This window comes from Myotis lucifugus, unplaced genomic scaffold, assembly GCF_000147115.1.
Source record: "Myotis lucifugus unplaced genomic scaffold, Myoluc2.0 scaffold_532, whole genome shotgun sequence".
Classification (NCBI taxonomy): domain Eukaryota; kingdom Metazoa; phylum Chordata; class Mammalia; order Chiroptera; family Vespertilionidae; genus Myotis; species Myotis lucifugus.
The window spans coordinates 419,988-441,172 of NW_005871580.1; the positions used below are offsets into that span (position 1 = coordinate 419,988).

The 21,185-nt window shown below is 41.8% G+C and overlaps 1 protein-coding gene across 1 annotated transcript in view; it reads left to right on the forward strand.

Annotated features, from left to right (window-relative positions):
• TRIM24 (tripartite motif containing 24) overlaps window positions 1-21,136 on the forward strand; it is a 74,506-nt gene extending 53,370 nt beyond the window's left edge. The window contains exons 11-19 of the mRNA XM_023745307.1: window positions 2,499-2,672; window positions 6,936-7,071; window positions 7,406-7,478; window positions 8,506-8,674; window positions 10,352-10,680; window positions 15,421-15,553; window positions 16,541-16,615; window positions 19,186-19,335; window positions 20,839-21,136. Of these exons, the coding sequence (XP_023601075.1) occupies window positions 2,499-2,672; window positions 6,936-7,071; window positions 7,406-7,478; window positions 8,506-8,674; window positions 10,352-10,680; window positions 15,421-15,553; window positions 16,541-16,615; window positions 19,186-19,335; window positions 20,839-21,048 (1,449 nt within the window). The 3' untranslated portion in view covers window positions 21,049-21,136. The remainder of the gene's footprint in view (window positions 1-2,498; window positions 2,673-6,935; window positions 7,072-7,405; window positions 7,479-8,505; window positions 8,675-10,351; window positions 10,681-15,420; window positions 15,554-16,540; window positions 16,616-19,185; window positions 19,336-20,838) is intronic.
• Window positions 21,137-21,185: the final 49 nt, after the last annotated feature.

Genomic DNA, 21,185 nt, shown 5'->3' on the forward strand with positions numbered 1-21,185 from the left:
GCAATTACATTGAATTTATGGATAAAGTATCAGTTATGAAAAGTAAGAGCAAGCTTTTTTGTAAAAAAAAAAAAAAGTGAATTACAAAATTTATTATAGACTGACTTATAGAGACAAAGCCAAGAGAAAGGTCTTGATGCTTTGTAATTAACAAGAAAAATCAAGCCACTTTATATGAATGAAAGCCCAGAATAATCAGTGTGTCATAGGTATTGATTTTTCTAATAGTGATATATGTCTTAATATTCTTAAGACATTATATTCTTAATGTCTGCAGATAAAAATATATTCTAGGTATTACATATTTTTTAATACCTTTTAGCTATTAAGAACATCCAGTAGTCTGTATATGATCTAAGTATATTATATGGAGGGAAAACATGCTAAGTTCTTGTGAGGTATTATCTTACTTTTGTGGGGGGGTTTTTTGTTGTTGTTTTAATATTACATATATATAGAAAACCTGGAGGGTCACACATCAGCTGTAGCTGATTATTCTAGGGAGCAAAGGAGGACATGAGTCCAGAGAAAGGAAGGGTGGGCAGAGATGGGAGAGGTGGGTGGATATGAGGGGTGGGGTAGGTAGTAAAGATAACTTTCACATTCACAGGTTTCCTTACATAGTTTTTTCAGTGGAGCATATAAATTAGAATGTTTCAGACAATATCACTCCATATAATGTAGGCCATATGTTAATGGTATTGTATTTGTGAATGTTTTCCTCTGCACAATCTTGAGATAGCTCTTAGTTTCCTTTCCCCCCCAGTATTTTATTAAGAAACTAGAGGCCCGATGCATGAAATTTGTGCATGGGAGGGGGTCCCTCAGCCCAGCCTGCACCCTCTCACTATCTGGGACCCCTTGGGGGATGTCCGACTGCCGGTTTAGGCCCCACCCCACTGTGGGATGGGGCCTAAACCGGCAGACGGACATCCCTCTCGCAATCCAGGACCGCTGGCTCCTAACCGCTCGCCTGTCTGATTGCCCCTAACCACTCTGCCTGCCTGCCTGATTGCCCCTAACCACTTTGCCTTCCTGATCGTCCCTAACTGCTCACCTGCCTGCCTGATCACCCCTAACCACCTCTGCCTCAGCCCCTGCTTAGTCGCCCCTAACCACCTCTGCCTGATGTCCGGAAGGTCATTTGGCTGTCTGACCTAATTAGCATATTACACTTTTATTATTATAGATGTTTGTAACATAACAATTTGGAAGAGTTGTATAGAGGAAAAATTGTTTTATATGCTTTCTCAGTTATTATGCATATACCTCTTGATCCAGTCAATCAAGTCTTTTTTTTTTTTTTTTATAGATTTCAATGTAGATTAAAGACAGCAGCATGGTTCATCTCTGTACACTTAAGCATTCCTAGTGTTAGCTTAGTTAATATATTTATCTTGGCCACTAACATAAATGATGCTTGATTACCTGTTCAGATATAAGAAATGAGTTTAAAAAATCTGAAATCTTGGGTCTTGGTCTAGTGTTTGATGATTGAGGTTTCACTCTAATATTAAGGCTACTAGCAATGTTTATTGGGAGAATTCCTAAAGTCACCATCTTTAGGTCTTAACTCTTAGGCTGATCATTCCCCAAAGGATCTTTTTGTCTTCTGCCTAAAATGCAGGGTCTGGCTACTTGTTGAAGCCAGCTGGGAGAAGAAGATAGGGAGTAAGCCATCAGCAGACTGGGTGAGAAGCTCAGCATTCAGTGTGTGTATGGTTTCTGAATCTTCATTTCCATGCAGTACTTCTGCCTGCAACTGAATATGGTGCTCTTCAGTCTAAAGACACTGATCTACCTGTTTTGGAAATAAACTTCTAGCCTTTTTCTGTGTAGGTGAAGGAAGTCCTTATTACCTTGGGGTAACTACAGGTAGAGTAGGAAAGAAACACAAGATTTAACACTTCTTAAGCACTCAGATTATTCTGTTTTTAGCCCCAGCTTCACCTCTCATACTTCCCAAGCTTTTAGGGGTTCTGCAGTGTATGTTGATTTGCTTCTCTATTTTCCCCACTGCCACCTTAGATTTCAGCTTTATCAAATTAAGTAATTTTCTATTTGTCCATCTGTTTTCCGTTTCTGTCTTCTCCTGTTTTCTTTGACTCAGTGCCTTTTTAACTTTTTAAAATTCCTTTTAACCATTATTTTAGTTTCATACATATCAGGTAGGGACAGCAGAAAATGTATGTTTTTTGCCTTACCTTGAGGTTGCTGCGCATGTGTTATATTTCTTTTCCAGTATGTACAAGCTTTCCAAGATTGGTACTGTGGTTTTCTGGTATATACTAACTGCTGTCTTCTGGTAAAAATCAGCGTTTTTTATTTTTCAACAGGATTCATGAAAGTTATGTATACCTGTGCCCTCTCCCTCTTCCAATTACAATTGAATTCAAATTGCAGAATCTGTCTTCTGTTTTATTTTGTGTCTGGATTAGGATTAGGTGGACATTTTATGTTATAGGTCTGCTGATGGACAACTTTTCTTTCTACTGTAGTGGCAGATTAGCAGTGGGCAGGCCCCCCCATCAACTGCCAACAGCACATCCTCTACTCCTTCCAGTCCCACCATTACTAGTGCAGCAGGATATGATGGAAAGGCTTTTGGTTCACCTATGATTGATTTGAGCTCACCAGTGGGAGGTTCCTATAATCTTCCTTCTCTGCCAGATGTAAGTATACAGAGAATTTTTAAGAATCTATTTCGAAAATTTTACGTGGACTTGGATTTGGTAAAAGGCATGAGTTTGTTGCATTATAGGTTGTATGTGTTTGTTTTAGAAGTTACTTACATCCTTTAGAGATATAACAACAAGAAAAATAAAAAGATTATAGACACTTGGCCATACTACATAATATCTTTCAAGGTGCTGGAGCTTAAGGTGTTTGTAATGAAGGATTTACAAAATGGTGATGGATTATGGAAATGAATGATTGTGGTGATGGATATGAAATCTAAGCTGGGAAAGCAGGGAAGAAAGGACATGGGAAAGAGTACTGAAGAGGTGAATTGCTGGAATGTGATATGAAAATATCAGATTAGAGAGGAAGGCTAGAATTAAAGACATTAGCAGAGATGGAGGCAAGTTTACTATTAGAAATGAAAACATTTTCTGTTACATCATACCAGTGCAAAACTACCTCTGATTTCTACTTAAGTTAAATATATTAACTCTCTCCCTAGCTGGTTTGGCTCAGTGACTAGAGCATCAGCCTGTGGACTGAAGGGTCCTGGGTTCGATTCCAGATAAAGGCACGTGCCCGGGTTGCGGCTCGATCCCCAGTGGGGGGCGTGCAGGAGGCATCCAATCAGTGATTCTCTCTTATCATTGATGTTTCTATCTCGGTCCAGCTCCCTTCCTCTCTGAAATCAATAAAAGTTTATTTTAAAAACCATATATATATAATCTACACTAATAAAAGATAAAGATGCAAATTAACCATCACTCCACTACACTCACCAGCCAATCAGGAGCGAGTATGCAAATTAACCCAACTAAGATGGTGGCGGCCACGGAGCTGGATTGAGCAGGAGGTTTGGGTTGCCCCCGGTGATGGAGGAAGCCAAACTTCCCGCCTGCCCTGGCCTGCCCTGGGCTCCGCTCAAGACTACAAAGTTTCAATTATAGAAGATAAATAAATCCCAGATACCTGCTTCCAGCCCGCCCTGGCCTCCGCTCAAGGAGGCGCTGAAAAAAAAAAAGAGGCTAGGAGCTTGGGTCGCCCGGGGGCATGGCCAGCCTGAAAACGGCCCTCAGCCCCTCACCCAGGCTGGCCACACCCCCATGGGGTGAGGGTCCCTGCTGGGGGGCTTGGCCAGCCTGCAAACAGCATCAGCCCCTTACCCAGGCTGGCCAGGCAACCCAGTGGGGACCTCCACCCTGATCCGGGACACCCTTGGCCAGCCTGCAAACAGCATCAGCCCCTTACCCAGGCTGGCCAGGCAACCCAGTGGGGACCTCCACCCTGATCCGGGACACCCTTCAGGGCAAACCAGCTGGCCCCCACCTGTGCACCAGGCCTCTATCCTATATAAAAAAAGGGTAATATGCAAATTGACCCTAACAGAATGACTGGGAATGACTGGTCACTATGACACACACTGACCACCAGGGGGCAGACGCCCAACGCAGGAGCTGCCCCCTGGTGGTCAGTGCGCTCCCACAGGGGGAGCTCTGCTAAGTCACAAGCCAGGCTGATGGCTGCCAGCACAGCGGTAGTGGTAGGAGCCTCTCCCGCCTCCTCAGCAGCGCTAAGGATGTCCGACTGCAGCTTAGGCCTGCTCCCCGCTGGCAAGTGGACATCTCCCGAGGGCTCCCGGGCTGCCAGAGGGATGTCCGACTGCCAGCTTGGGCCCGATCCCCCAGAGAGCGGGCATAAGCCAGCAGGTGGACATCCCCCGAGGGGTCCCAGACTGTGAGAGGGCACAGGCCGGGCTGAGGGACCCCCCCAAGTGCACAAATTTTTGTGCACTGGGCCTTTAGTGTGTGTTTAGCTTTGTTATACTCTCTAGCTTTGTTAGTATGACTTTTTTTTTTTTAAAATATATTTTATTGATTTTTTACAGAGAGGAAGGGAGAGAGATAGAGAGTTAGAAACATCGATGAGAGAGAAACATCGATCAGCTGCCTCCTGCACATCTCCCACTGGGGATGTGCCCGCAACCCAGGTACATGCCTCTGACCAGAATCGAACCTGAGACCTTTCGGTCCGCAGGCCGACGCTCTATCCACTGAGCCAAACCGGTCTCGGCTGTTAGTATGACTTTTTAAAAATCTTTCAAAAGGCAGAACATATTTTGTAGACTGATCTCCATACATAAGTTGATATTTGTTTTGTATTTTGTTATCCTACAAGATTAGGTAATCATGCACACAAATATTAAAAACTTTTAATATCTTGTAAGATTGTGAAAGAATTTTAAAATTTTTATTATTTAGTTTAAGTTACTGAGGTCAACTAACATTTCCCAATAGTGACATCATTAACCTTAACAAAGTTATTTCATTTTTTTAAATAATTGTATATACTTTAAATGGTAGAGTACATGTATTTTTCAAACATAGGTAATATATAGGAAAACTTTTTGTCTCATTCTGATAATTTTATTTTAGCTTTTAGGATTACTCCACAGTTGTAAATAACTTTTCTTAAATTAAGATCTTTCAAACCCAATCAGTTCAATGCTCTTTGCACTCTCTAAAAAGTACTGACTAAGGTATTGCCAAAAAAAAATATTAAACATAAATGACCTTGGTACTTCCCTGCTCCCCCAACTGAAAGATGACCTACAAATATTAACATTATCCTTCTGCTCTTTTCTCTGCAGTCCTCAGATAGAGGTGACTGTATTCAGTAGCCTTTCTCAACTGAGATTCCTCATCTAAACCACAGAACAAGAAACTGCTTTGAGAGTCTGTTTTCTCAGTCCTCCTCAGGATGGTTCATAACTAGTACCATTCTAAATGCAGAGGCAAGAAGTAAATTTGTTTTATACAGTCTGTGCCTTAGGACTACAGGACTTAGTTCTTTCGTAGAATCCTGGTTGAGAAAGGTTGCAACTGTATTAGAAAATTGAACTGGATTTAAATCACAAAGACATCCTTGGAAATAAATGGTATATAGAAGCCTGAAAAATATTTGCATTTAAAGCATTAAAGTCTTATTTGATAGAAATTTATCAGTATTTTAGCCTGGTAATCAATTATGAAACGTGTTATTTGTATACCTATTTTATTAAAGCAAGAATCTATCAGGGATCATTTTTTTCCTACCAAACGGTAATAGTGTGCTTAGGTGACGTTAGTGTTCTGGAAATGTTGCTTCAGCTTTCTGGTGCATACCAAAGCCTCGGTTCTCAAAGTATGGGCCAGGGACACAGGTGTCTCTACAACCCTTTCAGAGGTTCCATAAGGTTTCCTTGTGTAAGGCCTGATTTTTCTTCATATTCTTCAATCAAAATCACTCATCAAAAGAGATTTAGTACATAAGCAGATATAAGAATCCCGTTAGCTGTTATTAAACAAGATGCTAAAGAAATATGCAAAAATGTGAAATTTTGCTACTTTTCTCACCAGGCTTTTTTTTAATTGGCTACATTTTGTTATTGTTAAATTAAGTATTAAAAATGTTTTTGCTTTAATTTTTAAGGGTGTGAATGACATACAGTACTTCTTCCTCTTGGCTCATGATTTCTGAAACAGTGTATATTTTTCCTACCAAATGGTAATAGTGTGCTTGGCTGACGTTAGTGTTCTGCAAATGTTGTTCAGTGTATTTACTAACATGTAACGTTTAAGCAGAGTGAAAGCCCTGGCCTGTTGCTCTATGGTTAGAGCATCGGCCCTTGGACCAAAAGGTCTCGGGTTCGATTTCTGGTCAAGGGCACGGACTTCAGTTGTAGGTTTCATCCCCGGCCCTGATGCAAGCTGGAGGCAACCAATCAATGGGCTTCTCTCACATCGATGTTTTTCTCTGTCTCTCCCCCTACCTTCCACTCTCTCTAAAAATCAATGGGAAAATATCCTCGGTGAGGATTAACAAAAAAGAAGAGTGCCAAGTTTTTGTTGTTGTTTTTTAATGTTTTTATTGATTTTTATTTATTTATTTATTTATTTTTTTTAGAGAGAGGGGGAGAAACAAAGGGAGAAACAAAGGTGATGAGAGAGAATCATTGATCATCTGCCTCCTGCACACCCTTACTGGGATCGCGGCCCCAACTTGGGCATGTGCCCTGACCAGGAATCGAACCAGCAATAAGTGCAAGTTTTTTTAAAGATTGTTATGGGGAAGATATGCATCAGAACTTCTCAAATACAATTTTTCATGTTTTAGTATTTGGTGATAATTAAACTATTAAAGTTTTCTTATTCATTTAAAGTGGTTTTTAACTTGCAAACCATGGATACCATGAAATAATTTTCTTTTTTTATAAGATTGACTGTTCAAGTACTATTATGCTGGACAATATTGTGAGGAAGGATACTAGTATAGATCATGGCCAGCCAAGACCACCCTCAAACAGGACTGTCCAGTCACCAAATTCATCAGTGCCATCTCCAGGTCTTGCAGGTAAAGTGGGCTCCTTTTGATTTTGTTTTTCCAGTTTTTTCTCAATTTGTAATTTTAAAAAACCTCACAATCTTCCCCCTTTTTGTTGGATGATTTAAAAGGGTTTGGCACAATTTAAAATTAGTATAGTATACAGTACTTTCAAAGTAGAAATCAAAGGTTAAGCCTCTGTACCTTTTCAATTTCAATTCGTGTGCAAGGAGTTTAGCAACTACTTACTGTTTTATATACTTTATGTGTTCCAGTTTCAGTGTAGTACTAAGTGAGCACATTCAATTGGGATTAAGTACATAATTATTCATTTTATGAATGTGTATGATTCCCTTCTCTTCAGGACCTGTTACTATGACTAGTGTACACCCGCCAATACGTTCACCTAGTGCCTCGAGCGTTGGGAGTCGAGGAAGGTAAGCTAACTTAACCTTATTCTCCAGATAGAAAATCTCTAATTATATTTATTTTGCCCCAGTGCTCAACACACTTTGGGTAGTCAATACATTTTGAACAACTTTTTTTATTTTTTACTTTTAAATTAAAATAATTTAATAATTATTATATATTACATTAATTTAATAAACTAACATAATGGATTAAATACATTATAATTTTAACTTTAAAGATACAAATATCTTTGTATGTATGTTGAAAATAAAATGTTATGATTTTATCATAATAGCAAGGAAAAAATAAAAACGTGGGATATGACACACTGTACTATATGAGAATACACCCAAATACAAACTTAGGCAAAAGAAAAAATAATTTTATACTAACTTCATTGTTTTCTGAATTTTCTAATGACCAAATGATTTTGCTTTAAAAATAAGTTTACATTTGTTGAAATTCTATTTTAACTTACTGCTTTGCTCATCACATGGAAAGAGCATTCTCTGAAAAGAGAAAGTTTAGATTCAATTCCATGAAAACATAGTGGCTATCTGTAAAAGCTTTTTTCCCCACTACATTTTTTAAATAGCAGAACATCAATAAATTATGTCCCTCATTATCTTCACACTTCATAATAATAAATCATTAATATGAGCCTAGAGTTCTCTTTTTCACTGATTAGAGAAAGAAATGGAAAAGCCTAAAAAAAGATGTTAGCTTTAAGAACTAAATCTGGCTGCCCAATTTTAGAGCTTCAGAATATTGAAGGCAGTTGTCTTTTAATTGTGGTATTATTTAAATTTATTTAAGTATCTTTTCAGATGTAACATAACTATTTAGATAAGTTAATATGTAGAACATTTTTTTATTCGTAAGTGAAACTTTCGTACATAGCAGGTGCATTTAAGTTATGTATCATTTATTGCTGATATAGTAGCTACCATTGCTGTGAAGATAGGTCATTATTCTCAAAGCAGTTATACTTTATTTGGAGATACTTAAGGTAACATTCTTAGATGGTTATTTCTTTCTTTCTTACACTTATAGCTCTGGCTCTTCTAGCAAACCAGCAGGAGCTGACTCTACACACAAAGTCCCAGTGGTCATGTTGGAGCCAATCCGAATAAAACAAGAAAATGGTGGACCGCCGGAAAATTATGATTTTCCTGTTGTGATAGTGAAACAAGAATCAGATGAAGAAACTAGGCCTCAAAATGTAATTATATCTCCCAACTGGAAGTGACTCAGTCATTGAGTGTCGACCTATGAACCAGGAGGTCACAGTTTGATTCCTGGTCAGGGTACATGCCCAGTTTGCAGACTTGATCCTCAGTGTGGGGCGTGCAAGAGGCAGCTGATTGATGATTGTCTCTCATCATTAATGTTTCTACCCCTCCCTCTCCCTTCCTCTGTGAAGTCAATAAAAAGTATATATATTTTTCCCTAACTGGTTTGGCTCAGTGGATAGAGCGTCAGCCTGCGGACTGAAGGGTCCCAGGTTCAATTCCGGTCAAGGGCATGTACCTTGGTTTCGGGCACATTGCCAGTAGGGGGTATGCAGGAGGCAGCTGATTGATGTTTCTCTCATCGATGTTTCTAACTCTCTATCCGTCTCCCTTCCTCTCTGTAAAATATCAATAAAATATATTTAAAAAATATATACATATATATTCTATATTATATATGTATATATTTTTTAATTATATCAATGACTTCAAATAATATAATGAAACTTAGTGTAACTGAAAGGCACGGACATCTGAACTGAAAGGGCCTAATAAGTACCAGAACGTTAGTGAAAAAACTGATCAATCATAGGTAAAAATTAAACTTTTTGTTTGTTTGTTTTTGTTAATCTTCACCTGAGGATATTTTTCAATTGATTTTTTTGAGAGAGTGTAAGGGAAGAGGAGAGACAGCGAAAAACATCAGTGTGAGAGAGACACATTGATTGGTTGCCTCCCACACGCACCTCGACCAGAGTCAGGGGTTGAGCCTACAACCAAGGTATGTGCTCTTGACTTGAATCCAACATGGGACCCTTCAGTCCATGGGCCAACACTCTATCCACTGAGCCAAACTAGCTAGGGCTAAATAAACATTTTTAGACATGCATGAAGATTGAAAAAAATTTAATTTCCATGTACTCATTCTCAGGAAGCTATTTTACAGTGTGATTCATCAAATATGGAGTAGACCAAGAAAAAGAAAAACAAGAGCCCAGAAATGGGATATAACACAGACCAGGGGCAAAGAAAAGGGTAGTCCCCAGTACAGCAGCTCCTTCACTATACTCTGTAACAGGACAGAGGACTCCATAGGAATGTATGTAAGGGTAGGAAAATGTTTTGACAACATTGAGGAGCATTTTATAACACTATTGGAGATTGTGAAAATGACTTAGTGATTTGACATTTTCATCATCCTAGGCTCCAACATAAAATTTTTATTTATCTTAAAGTTACTAATAACTCTATGAATGATTTTTTAAAAATCTATACTAGGTATGTTTTATGTCTAGGTATAATTTAAATGAACAGGTCCACTAAAATGTACTTATGTTTCCTATGGTTGACTTCTACACTACCCATCCATTCTCCCATTTCTGAACTCATCAGCAAATTCATATAATTTTTCTTTATTGTCCACACTCCCTAAGTACTAATATTCTATTTTGATGATGTTTTCCAGTAGAGGCCCATGTCTTCTTTACTACTAGAGATTCTAATACATTTAGCAGTAAAGATAATTCTTTTTTCTCATGCATGTTCATAGACTCCTTTGAAGTTACCAGGTGCCCATGAGAGAGCAGTCTTTGGTCTAAAATTACAATAGTGCTAATTAAGAATGCCAGTTTTAAGAATACATATACTCTTACCTCCTTCCATTGCAGACCAACTATCCAAGAAGCATATTGACCTCCCTGCTCTTAAATAGTAGTCAGACCTCTGCTTCTGAGGAGTCTGTGCTCAGGTCAGATGCCCCTGATAGCACAGGAGATCAACCTGGACTTCACCAGGAAAATTCCTCAAATGGAAAGTCTTCGTGGCTGGATGCCTCCCAAAAGTCACCTCTTCATGTTGGAGAGACAAGGAAAGAAGATGACCCCAATGAGGACTGGTGTGCAGTTTGTCAGAATGGAGGGGAACTCCTGTGCTGTGAGAAGTGTCCCAAAGTATTTCATCTTTCTTGTCATGTGCCCACATTGGCAAATTTTCCAAGGTAAGATAGTACTTGCTTTCCTTTTCCACATTCTTTCACTATCCTATATAATAAAAGCCCAGTGACCAAAACAGCGGAACGACCAGAATGACCTCAGCCCCTCGCCCCGCTGGCCCCGTCCCCCAGCGGGGACCCCCACCCCGATCGGGGGCCCCCATCAGGGCAGGCTGGTGGGCCCCCACCCGTGCACCATAATAAAAGGGTAATATGCAAATTGACCCTAATGGCAGAATGACTGGGAACGACTGCTCGCTATGACGTGCACTGACCACCAGGGGACAGACGCTCAATGCAGGAGCTGCCCCTGGTGGTCAGTGTGCTCCCACTGGGGGAGCTCCGCTCAGCCACAAGCTGGGCTGACAGCTGCAAGCGCAGTGGTGGTGGCAGGAGGCTTTCCCGTCTTCTCGGCAGCATTAAGGATGTGCGATTGCGGCTTAGGCCCGCTCAGAGGAGGCATGCATGGTATAGACATGCAAATGAAAGCTCAGAGGAGTCACTCTTTTGGGGTCCTGTGGCACATCCAGGCAGAGAGAAACTGATCACCAAAAGCCAAGCACCAGACTTTGTCCCTTCCTCATCCTGCGGCCTCAGCTCCAGACAGGCACCCCTGTGGCAGGATACAAGGAGAGCCCCGTTTCGAATCTTCGCAGAGACGGAATGCTCAGGAGGCCAAGATAATAGAAACCTAAAGACCCAAATGCTGGGGCCCATGCCACCAGGGCCCGCTCAGCACAAGGCCAGTAAGTGCTTGGACCAAGTTCTGGTCCAATTCCTAACCCAGTCGCGACCTGCCATTCTGGGGCCGCAGCATGCGCTGGAGTGTGTAATCGTGGGGGCGGGGCACTCTGGAGGTGGAGGGCTCACCCGAACCCCTGGGCCCCAGGGGCTCTCCACCTGTGCGCCCTTCCCCAGGCGCTCAGCCCCAGCTGTGCCAGCAAAACCCCTTTGCTGGGGTGGGATTGCAGGGGGCAGGCAGGGGAGGAGTGACTGGCCCACGGCCTCTGTTTTGGCTGTTTGCACACATGTAATTAGCTCTAATTATCTTGGGCTTTCAGTTCGCCTACTCCGGGCCTGGAAGCTGCACCCGGGGTGAACTCGCTCATAGAGCCACTGCTCCGCCTAATGAGCCCTCTCATTGGGCCAGGGAGCTCTCTATTCCCTGTCTACAGCACCCAGTGTCATGTGTCTGTGTTTGCCCAACTGTCTACAGAGCCACCACCTGCTGGATTGGGGATATCTTTGTGTGTCCTTGGTCGTGTGTCTACACTGGCCGCTGGGAAGGTTCGCGAGTACCAGGCACTGAGGAGAGGAGGGGTGGCGGGGGGGGAGAGATTGAACTGGTTCTCAGCTGTGAAGGAAGGAAGGTACTAGCGCCCAGCTCTCCCATTTGTGCAAGTCCTACATAAACGTGAGCCCAGGGCAGCGGCCAAGGCCAAAAATCCCTGGGATTTCGGATGTAACTGCCAAACCAAGGTGTCCTAAACCTGTGCTCTTATCTCCTTGCCTCCCAAGCCATTTCAAACCTCAGCCACCAGCGCTCCTCTCCTGCAGGTGGCATAGCCAGGGCTCAGAGAAGTTAGGGAACTTGCCTTAGGCGGCACAGCAGGCCAGGGCCGCCACTCTCCAGAGCCGCAGCACAGGATTTGGGATTCGGGCTTTGCTCAAAAACATAAGGTGTGCAGAGACCTGGGAGGGAATGCCTCCAGGTCCTCCTCTCTCAGTCTGGTCTCGGATCCCTAGCCCTCGGCAACCCTGGTCCTGCGTACTCAGTCCTTGCTCGCCACATCCTTCCAGCCCTTTCCTGAGGCCCGTTCAGCCATGTCTACACTAAATGGAAACAGAGCACAGAGGAGAGCAAGCTCAGCCCCAGGGGCCTTAGTTGAAGGTGGAGGGATCAGCCTTCCTGAAGCAGGATTTCTCAGCACACTCGTTCTGCTCTTAGGGCTGAGTCCCTCCTTTAGCCTTCCTGGGTTCTCTGTGTCTGTCTGTCTCGCCCTGTGCATCTCTCTTCGCTGTTCCTTGCTCTCTGATCCTGTTTACTCATTCCCCGTGTCTTGCTGGGCCTCTTGTCTCTGTCTCTCATCGGATCTCTGCCTGTGAAGAACACCCCTGCCACCCCCGCAAAGGAACACACACCAGCAGAATCCGCCTTTTCAATAAAAAACAAGTGGGAAACGGAGTGAATTAAAAACCATTAACTTAAAAACAATCCCTGTGTCTGCAAATGCATTCCAAATGGCAGCACTTTGGTGGGGGTGGCAGGGGTGAGGCGTGTTGGCCACATGTTCTGGAGCCTCAGACACAAAGTGTAGGGTGCTCAGCGCCTCACTATGGACCCCTCCCACTAGCCATCTGGGATGGCAGGGTCTGGGGAAAGACTTAGTTTGTACTCAGCCTCGCGGACCTCCACCTGATTCCATAGACCCTTTCCCTTGTTCTGGCATCTGCTGGTCCCTCTTACTCCCCCAGTATCTCCAAACTTTCCTATGCTGACCCCAACTCTCCCTCTGCATCACCCCTCCTCCCCCCGCCCCCCTCCCCCACACACACACAGATTTCACCCTCTTCCTTCCCCACCCCCAGTCTTCTACCCCATACTTCTTCCTGCCCTGCCCCACCTCCATTCTGCCCCAGACCACCCAGTAGTACTGGCTCCAGGAGAAATGGTTAGAACAAAGCTTTCCTTGGCCAGAAGAGACTCTCCAGGGAGCTGCATGCAGAAAGGCACTCCCAGTCCAGTACCTGCAACTGCTCTGTCCTGCCAAATGCCAATCAGAAATTGTGTCTCTAGAGACAGAGGTTAGCAGAAGTAGGCCCCTGTCCTTTGAAGCCCCTCATCAGGAGGAAACTCTACCCCCCCCCCCCCCCCCAAAAAAAAAGTTCACCCTGCTGCCTCCCTTATCACTTTTAGCAACCCTCCTTTGCCCCTTTCCCTGGAAGTGGAAGGATTGGAGCACATCTGTCTATATAATAATAAAAGCATAATATGTTAAATTAGACTGGACATCCTCCTGGAGGAAGCTGGGGCTGTGAGGGAAGCCCGAGTCCCGGGTGCCAGAGGGAGGCTGGTGCCAGCAGCCAGGGGAAGGAAGGCCAACTCTTGCACAAATTTCATGCATCAGGACTCATATATATGTATATATATATATGTATGTATGTATATGTATATGTATATGTATGTAATATGCAAATTGACTGAACAGCAGAATGATCGCTTGACCAGTCGCTATGAGGTGCACTGACCACCTCTCGGTCTCTCCCCCTGGCCAGCAGGTTCTGATCTTCCAATGTTGAATGGGGAACCGGGGGTGGGTGGCGGCGGGAGGCAGGGCCAGCTGCCGGCAGCCAGGGAAGATGGCGCTGATCACGGGCCAGGCCTAGGGACTGTACCTGTGCACGAATTTTGTGCACCGGGCCTCTAGTCCTGTATAATGAGAGGAATATGTTAATTAGCCGTTATGCCCTGAGGCTTAATGACCAAGCACATCATGACCAGATCACAGATCAGCAGGAGGGTGGGCCAGTAAGGTACTAGCGGCTGTGGAGAGCTACAGGAGGGGGCAGGACAGCAAGCTATAAGAGGGTGGGGGGAGGGCGCAGGGGAGCTACAGGAGGTCAGCAGCGACCTACTGTCTACAAGTGGGTGGCAGAGAGCTACAAGACGGGGCAGGGCAGCAAGCAAGCAGGAGGCGGAGAGCTACAGGAGAGGGCAGGGCAACAAGCTATGAGGGGGTGCGGGGGGAGCTACAGAAGGGCAGCAGCGACCTACTGGTGCACGGATTCGTGCGCAGGGCTACTGGTCAATAATAATGGGCCAGTACTCTATCCACTGAGCCAAACTAGTTAGGGCTAAATAAACATTTTTAGACTTGCGTGCAAGATTGAAAAAAATTTAATTTCCATATACTCATCTCAGAAAGCTATTTTACAATATGATTCATCAAATATGGAGTAATCCAAAAAAGAGGAAAACAAGAACCCAGAAATGGGATATAACAGACCAGGGGCAAAGAAAAGGGTGACAATTATTATAACCTAAAACCATTGTAAAACCTTAAAAATAAAAGTCCACTTGACACAAATGCATACTTCAAAACCTACAACATAGGGTTTCCTTCCCATACCCTGCCTCTAATTCCTTGTGCTTCTCTCAAAAACCTAGTGTTATGAAAAGAAAAAAACTTTATTACATGGGGTTGCCATAAAGAACAATGGTCCTTATGCACAACTGCCACAATGGCATCTTATTTGGCAGGCACTGACATTTATAAATATCTCAGTCTCACAGACCCTTTGAGATGATGATGAAGAAGAGCATTGAGTTAATCTCTCAGTTCCTCAAAGGCTATACTATTTAAAATTTAATTTCAAACAAAGTTGCAAGAATAGTACCAAGAAGGTTTTTTGTCTTGAATTATTTGTGGTAAAAATATGAGTTACGCATCACATCAGCCATAGACTAATGTGTCTGTTTATTTAAGTGTTTATTTTGTATATGTATTTCTTACCTCCTTAGCTAGACTAATATTTATACCACTGAGGCTCTTGCATTGTATTATTATAATTGTTCAGCTCTCAGGATGGAGCTGAGTGCTTAGTAGATATACAGTAATTCTTCAGTGATTGAAATTCATGCCAAATAAGTAATTCTGTATCATATATGGCATGGAGGAGGTAGAAAAGAGATATGGTGAAGAGCAAAACAATGCATTATAATTCAAATACTTTATCCCCCAACAGTGGAGAGTGGATTTGCACTTTCTGCCGAGACTTATCCAAACCAGAAGTTGAATATGATTGTGATGCTCCCAGTCACAACTCAGAAAAAAAGAAAACTGAAAGTCTTGGTAAATTAACACCAATAGATAGAAGGGTAAGTTTTTGAGCATTTCCAACCTAGACTGTTACACAGTTTTGTTTTGTTTTTTTTTGGTTAAATGCATTATTGTAATGCAGGTGTGCTTTTCACATTAACTTCTTTTTTCTTTAGTATTTATTTCCACAAAAGTATAGGGATTTTAAGTAATATACTTAGAGGCAGACTAACTTTTTTAGTTGAAAAAAATCATAGTACTACATATACATTTTCTAGAAACTGTACTTGAACAAGGTAGAATATGTGTCCTTTATGTGGCCTGCACTCTTAAAGTTGGTCTACCTTTAGTAAATTTTTTTTGTTTTATTTCTACTGTAGATAGGTTTTCTTCCTCAGAATTGGTTGAGAAATAGAATTTGTTTTTCTATTTCCATTCTTTCACCCAGTGGTAGTAGGTTTATACCTTAAAGCCAGCTAAAATATTTAACTGTAATTAACATTTAAACCTACTAAATCAACACTTCTGTATTATTAAAGAAGCTCCTTTGCTCAGTTATTAAGTAGAACAAAGAGTATGAAAGTTGTCATGCAAGAGGGGCGCCAAACACGCACTATAGTGCTTCAGCATTTGTATAAGCCCACATAAGCAGAGAAGTAGCAGAGTGCATGATAGCACCATCTGTCTGAGAGCTTTAGGATTGTACACACCAGGAAAGGGCTCCACCTTTAGATCTCTTCTTTTATTGTCTACTAATAATTTAATACAAATTGGAGAAATAAGTGGAAATTTATTTTTAAGAACTTCAAATGGGTTTCTAGTGATAATGTGTTTGTTCCTATAATTCATTACAAAGGACTGCTCTCATATATCACATAAACCCCAAGCTATCAAACAGTACAGTTCAATAAATGGGAAGGAGATAAAAAGTATAAGTATCAATACTTTTCTTATATTCATCTGGTTTTAATTTTTATTCTGGTACTTTGATATATATGACATTGTTACAAAAAATAAGCTGTGACCTCATTTTATTTTTTGCTTAGAAGTGTGAACGCCTACTTTTATTTCTATATTGCCATGAAATGAGCCTGGCTTTTCAAGATCCAGTTCCTCTAACTGTAAGTATTAATGTCATTTTGCCATTTTTACACCATAGAGTGATTTTTTCTGCAACTTGATTTATGATCATCTAGTTTCTGTACCATTTTTCAGTAGTTAGTTTCTTATATCTAATCGAGTCTTAAAGCTTATTGATACATACTGAAACCTTTGATCTTAAATGCATTTTAATGTTAATATAATTGGCCCAAAACATCTATTCATTTCTCATACATTCTTACACCTCATCTCATGCATTTTACCTACTTTTCTCTGTAATGATTTCCATCAGTTGCCTCTCAGGAGATTTAGGTATATCTCCTTAACTGTTGGGGGAAAAAACTTTCCATTTGAGATAAATATCCCCAAAATTCTCTGTTCATATTTTGATGTATATGTCCATACTTCAAAGATTAAGTAGACTTTAACAATAGAAGAAAGCGTGTGTGCGCATTGCATGTGTGTTAACAAATTGACTTCAGAAAGGTTCATATTGAAAGTTCGATGAGACTTTAATGCAGTGGTTCTCAACCTTGGCTCCACATTAGAATCACCTGGGAATCTTTTTAAAATCCTGATTTCTGGTCCTCATTCCAGTTTTTCACAAAAACTGTGAAGTTGGTAGGATTATCCCTATTTGATATATAAGGTTCAGTGAAGTAAGTAACTTAACCCAGGAGCATGCTACTGAGTAGCAGAGCTGGGGTTCAAACCCCATTTGTTATAACACATGCAGCAAAAACATTTCAAGTCATTGCATTTTTGTGTTATTTTTTAATTATAGTGGATTTAGAAATACTGTTTATTTTATTTTATTTTTTGTTGTTAATCCTCACCCAAGGATATTTTTCCTTTGATTTTTAGAAAGAGTGGAAGGGAGGGAGGGAGGGAGGGAGGGAGGGAGAGAGAGAGAGAGAGAGAGAGAGAGAGAGAGAGAGAGAGAGAGAGAAAGAGAAACATCAATATAAGAGAGACACATTGATTGGTTGCCTCCCCCACACACCCTGACCAGGGCCAGGGATTGAGCCTACAAGTGAGGTATGGGCCCTTGACTGGAATTGAATCCGGGACCCTTTAGTCTGCAGGCTGATGCTCTAGGGCAAGCGTGTCAAAGGCTGATGCTCTAGGGCAAGCGTGTCAAACTCACGGCCCGTGGTCTGCATGCAACCTACAGTGAATATTTTTGCTGCCCAGCCAATATAACAGTATGAAAGAAATGTTTTAATAAAAATTTCATAACTTAATTTTTACAATATCCTGTTATACATAACTATTAATAACGAACTACAATGTTCACTAATGACTGATTACTATAATTGTGTTGCATTCATTTCTCTTACGTGGCTTACGTGCAGGCGTACCATTTCTCTCCACTAATACTAGCAGCGAATATTTTAGCAGCCAATGGCCAGCCACATCATTAGTCTTGGACTGACTTGTTTGGTGTGTGCAACAGGAAATATTTTGCTTTCGGAGAACAAGAAAAATAGGTTTATTTGCATTATGCTTATTAATTTGTGCAGTTATTCAATGTCTGGTAAGTTAATGTTCAAGAAAAAATATTAATTTTTATTAAAATGTTCTATTTTATGTTAACGATCACTCATTTATTTCAGCCCTTTGTATTCAGCATGTCTCTATCGAAATAAACCTATGTTTCTATGAAAATTGAAGCTTTTGTGTTTTTTGTGGCCCACATAAATTTAAACCTTGTTTATTTGGCCCGTGTTAGCCTTTGAGTTTGACATGCTTGCTCTAGGGCTAGTAATTGCTTTTTGTTTAATAATGAAGAAGGAGAATAGAGAAGGAGGTTTAGGAGGGAAAGGTGATTATTTAAATCTATATATATAAAAGCCTAAGTGACCGTTACGACGGTCGACCAAATGACTGGTTAACTAGTCGCTATGATGCGCACTGACTACCAGGGGGCAGACGCACAATGCAGAAGCTGCCCCCTGGTGGTCAGTGTGGTCCCTCCCCCCTGTCAGCCAGCCGGCCCCAATGGGCCCCAATCAGGACTTGGCAAGACAGTCCTGATCAGCCCCCATTGCCGGCCAGGTCAAGGAACCCCACCTGTGCACTAATTTGTGCACTGGGCCTCTAGTTAAAAAAATAATTGGTGAAGCCCTAGCTGGTTTTCTCAGTGATAAGAGCATGGGCCCATGCACCAAAGGGTCCCAGATTCAATTCCAGTCAAAGGCACGTATCTCACTTGCAGGCTCAAACCCTGGCCCTGGTCAGGGCATGGGATGCAACCAATAGATGTGTCCTTCTCACATAGATGTTTTTCTCTCTGTCTCTCCCTTTCCTTTCCACTCTCTTGGGGGGAAGGGGGGGAATCAGTGGAAAAAATACCCTGGGGAGAGGATTAATAAAACAAAACAAAACAATAAATAATTTTTGAAATTTTTTGAAAAAGGTGATACAAAACATTTTCCATTGTGTGGAAGGCTGTAGGCACATGTTGCATAGGTTTTCTTAGCAATGACAAAATAGTACAATCTGAATTTTATGCTACTACTTGTAGAGTTTATTTAGGATGAGGTAGAATTTAGTTATTTACATTATAGTATCTCTTTTATTTTGAAAGGTGCCTGATTATTACAAAATTATTAAAAATCCAATGGACTTGTCAACTATCAAGAAAAGACTACAAGAAGAGTATTACATGTATACAAAGCCTGAGGATTTTGTAGCTGACTTTAGATTAATCTTTCAAAACTGTGCTGAATTCAATGAGGTGAGGTGGAAGGGAGGGGAGACTAATAGTAATATTGAAAGCAATGTTAAACCAAACATCTTATTAGCAAACAAGGATATTAAGATAATCTATTTATGTTAGCATAAATTTCCAAATGTTCGAGTCAGAGAATGATTTTCTCCATCTTTATATTCCAACTAGAGGCCTGGTGCACAAAATTCATGCACGGTCGGGGCCCGCAGCCCTGCGTGCACCCTCTCCAATCCGGGACCCCTTGGGGGATGCCCGACTGCCTCTCGAAATCCAGGACTGCTGGCTCCTAACTGCTCGCCTACCTGCCTGCCTGATCGCCCCTAACTCCTCTGCCTGCCTGCCTGATCGTCCCTAACTGCTCCCCTACTGGCGGACCGCCCCTAACTGCCTCTGCCTCACCCCACACCCGGGACCCAGGATTCCCTCCTCTGGCTGGTCGCAGGCACCTAGGACCCAGGCTTCCCTCCCTCTCACTGGCTGCAGGCACCCAGGACCCAGCCCGGCGAATATGAGGCGTGTGGATTGTCCCTCTCCCAGGCTGTGGGTGCAGCCGCTGGCGCCTAGGACCGCGGGGTGGGTGGCTTGTCCCTCTCCTGGTCCGCAGCCCCAGCTGCTGGCGCTCGGGACCGTGGGGCGTGCGGTTTGTCCCACACCCAGGACCGCAGGGCGGGCGGCTTGTCCCTCTCCTGGGCCGCAGCCTGGCTGGTCCCCATTCATCTCTCACGAGCTCATTTGTGCCTGGCTGGTCCCCATTCCTCTCTCTCAAGCTCATTTGTGCCTGGCTGGTCCCCATTCCTCTCTCCCCAGTGTTGAGTGTCTGAGCCTTTACAGTGACGGCGTGAGGGCGTGATGACCATTTGCGTATTAACTCTTTATTATATAGGATGTTTATTATATGTTGAGTGGAAATGCAAATTATAGCTGACAACTGAAAACATTTTAAAAATATTTTCATCTAACCTAGAAGCATTTTTTGTCATTCTTATCTTTATTTCTTAGAATATAGCAATTCCATACTTTAGTGGGGTTTTTTTTATGTTGATCTTGAAATATTAAAGATGTGGTCTAAATAGCTCTAATTTTAATATTTTCTCATCTGTCAGTTTATCCAAATATCTGTTAGACTTAGAGTCTTGTTCTATGTATTGGTTACTCATTCCAAAGTTCCACATTTTATGTTCTGAAAATACCTGCTATATAATACTGTGATTATGGCATCTTTATTTTTGTTTGGGAATCCGGTCTTGCAACTGCTATGCCCTTATAGAATAAGCCAGATGTGTCAAAGACTTTTGTTTACCTTTTATGTGACCTTCTCTACACTTTGTTTAGCCCCAGACTATTATTTATTTTATATCAATGACATTGTATAAATATTTTTCCAAAATAATCCACTGGTATTCCTAATCTCAAGTTAAAAGGGAACAGAAATGTGAGAAATTTACTACTTTTGGCTGTCTAAATGTTCGTGTCTGTTTTATAATTTATATTTTTATTTTGACCCAACAGCCTGATTCAGAAGTAGCCAGTGCTGGTATAAAGCTTGAAAGCTATTTTGAAGAACTTCTAAAGAACCTTTATCCAGAAAAACGGTTTCCTAAACTTGAATTCAGGAATGAATCAGAAGATAATAAATTTAGTGATGACTCAGATGATGACTTTGTACAGCCCCGGAAGAAACGCCTCAAAAGTGTAGAGGATCGCCAGTTGCTTAAATAAGCAGCACCATTGGCATGTGCTGGTTTTTCGCTTTCAAAAATTATTTTGTAAATAATTTAACATCATTACAAAGAAGAGTTTGTGACAACGCTGACCTATAATTTTTTGATGTTTACTAGATTTTGATTTTCTTAACC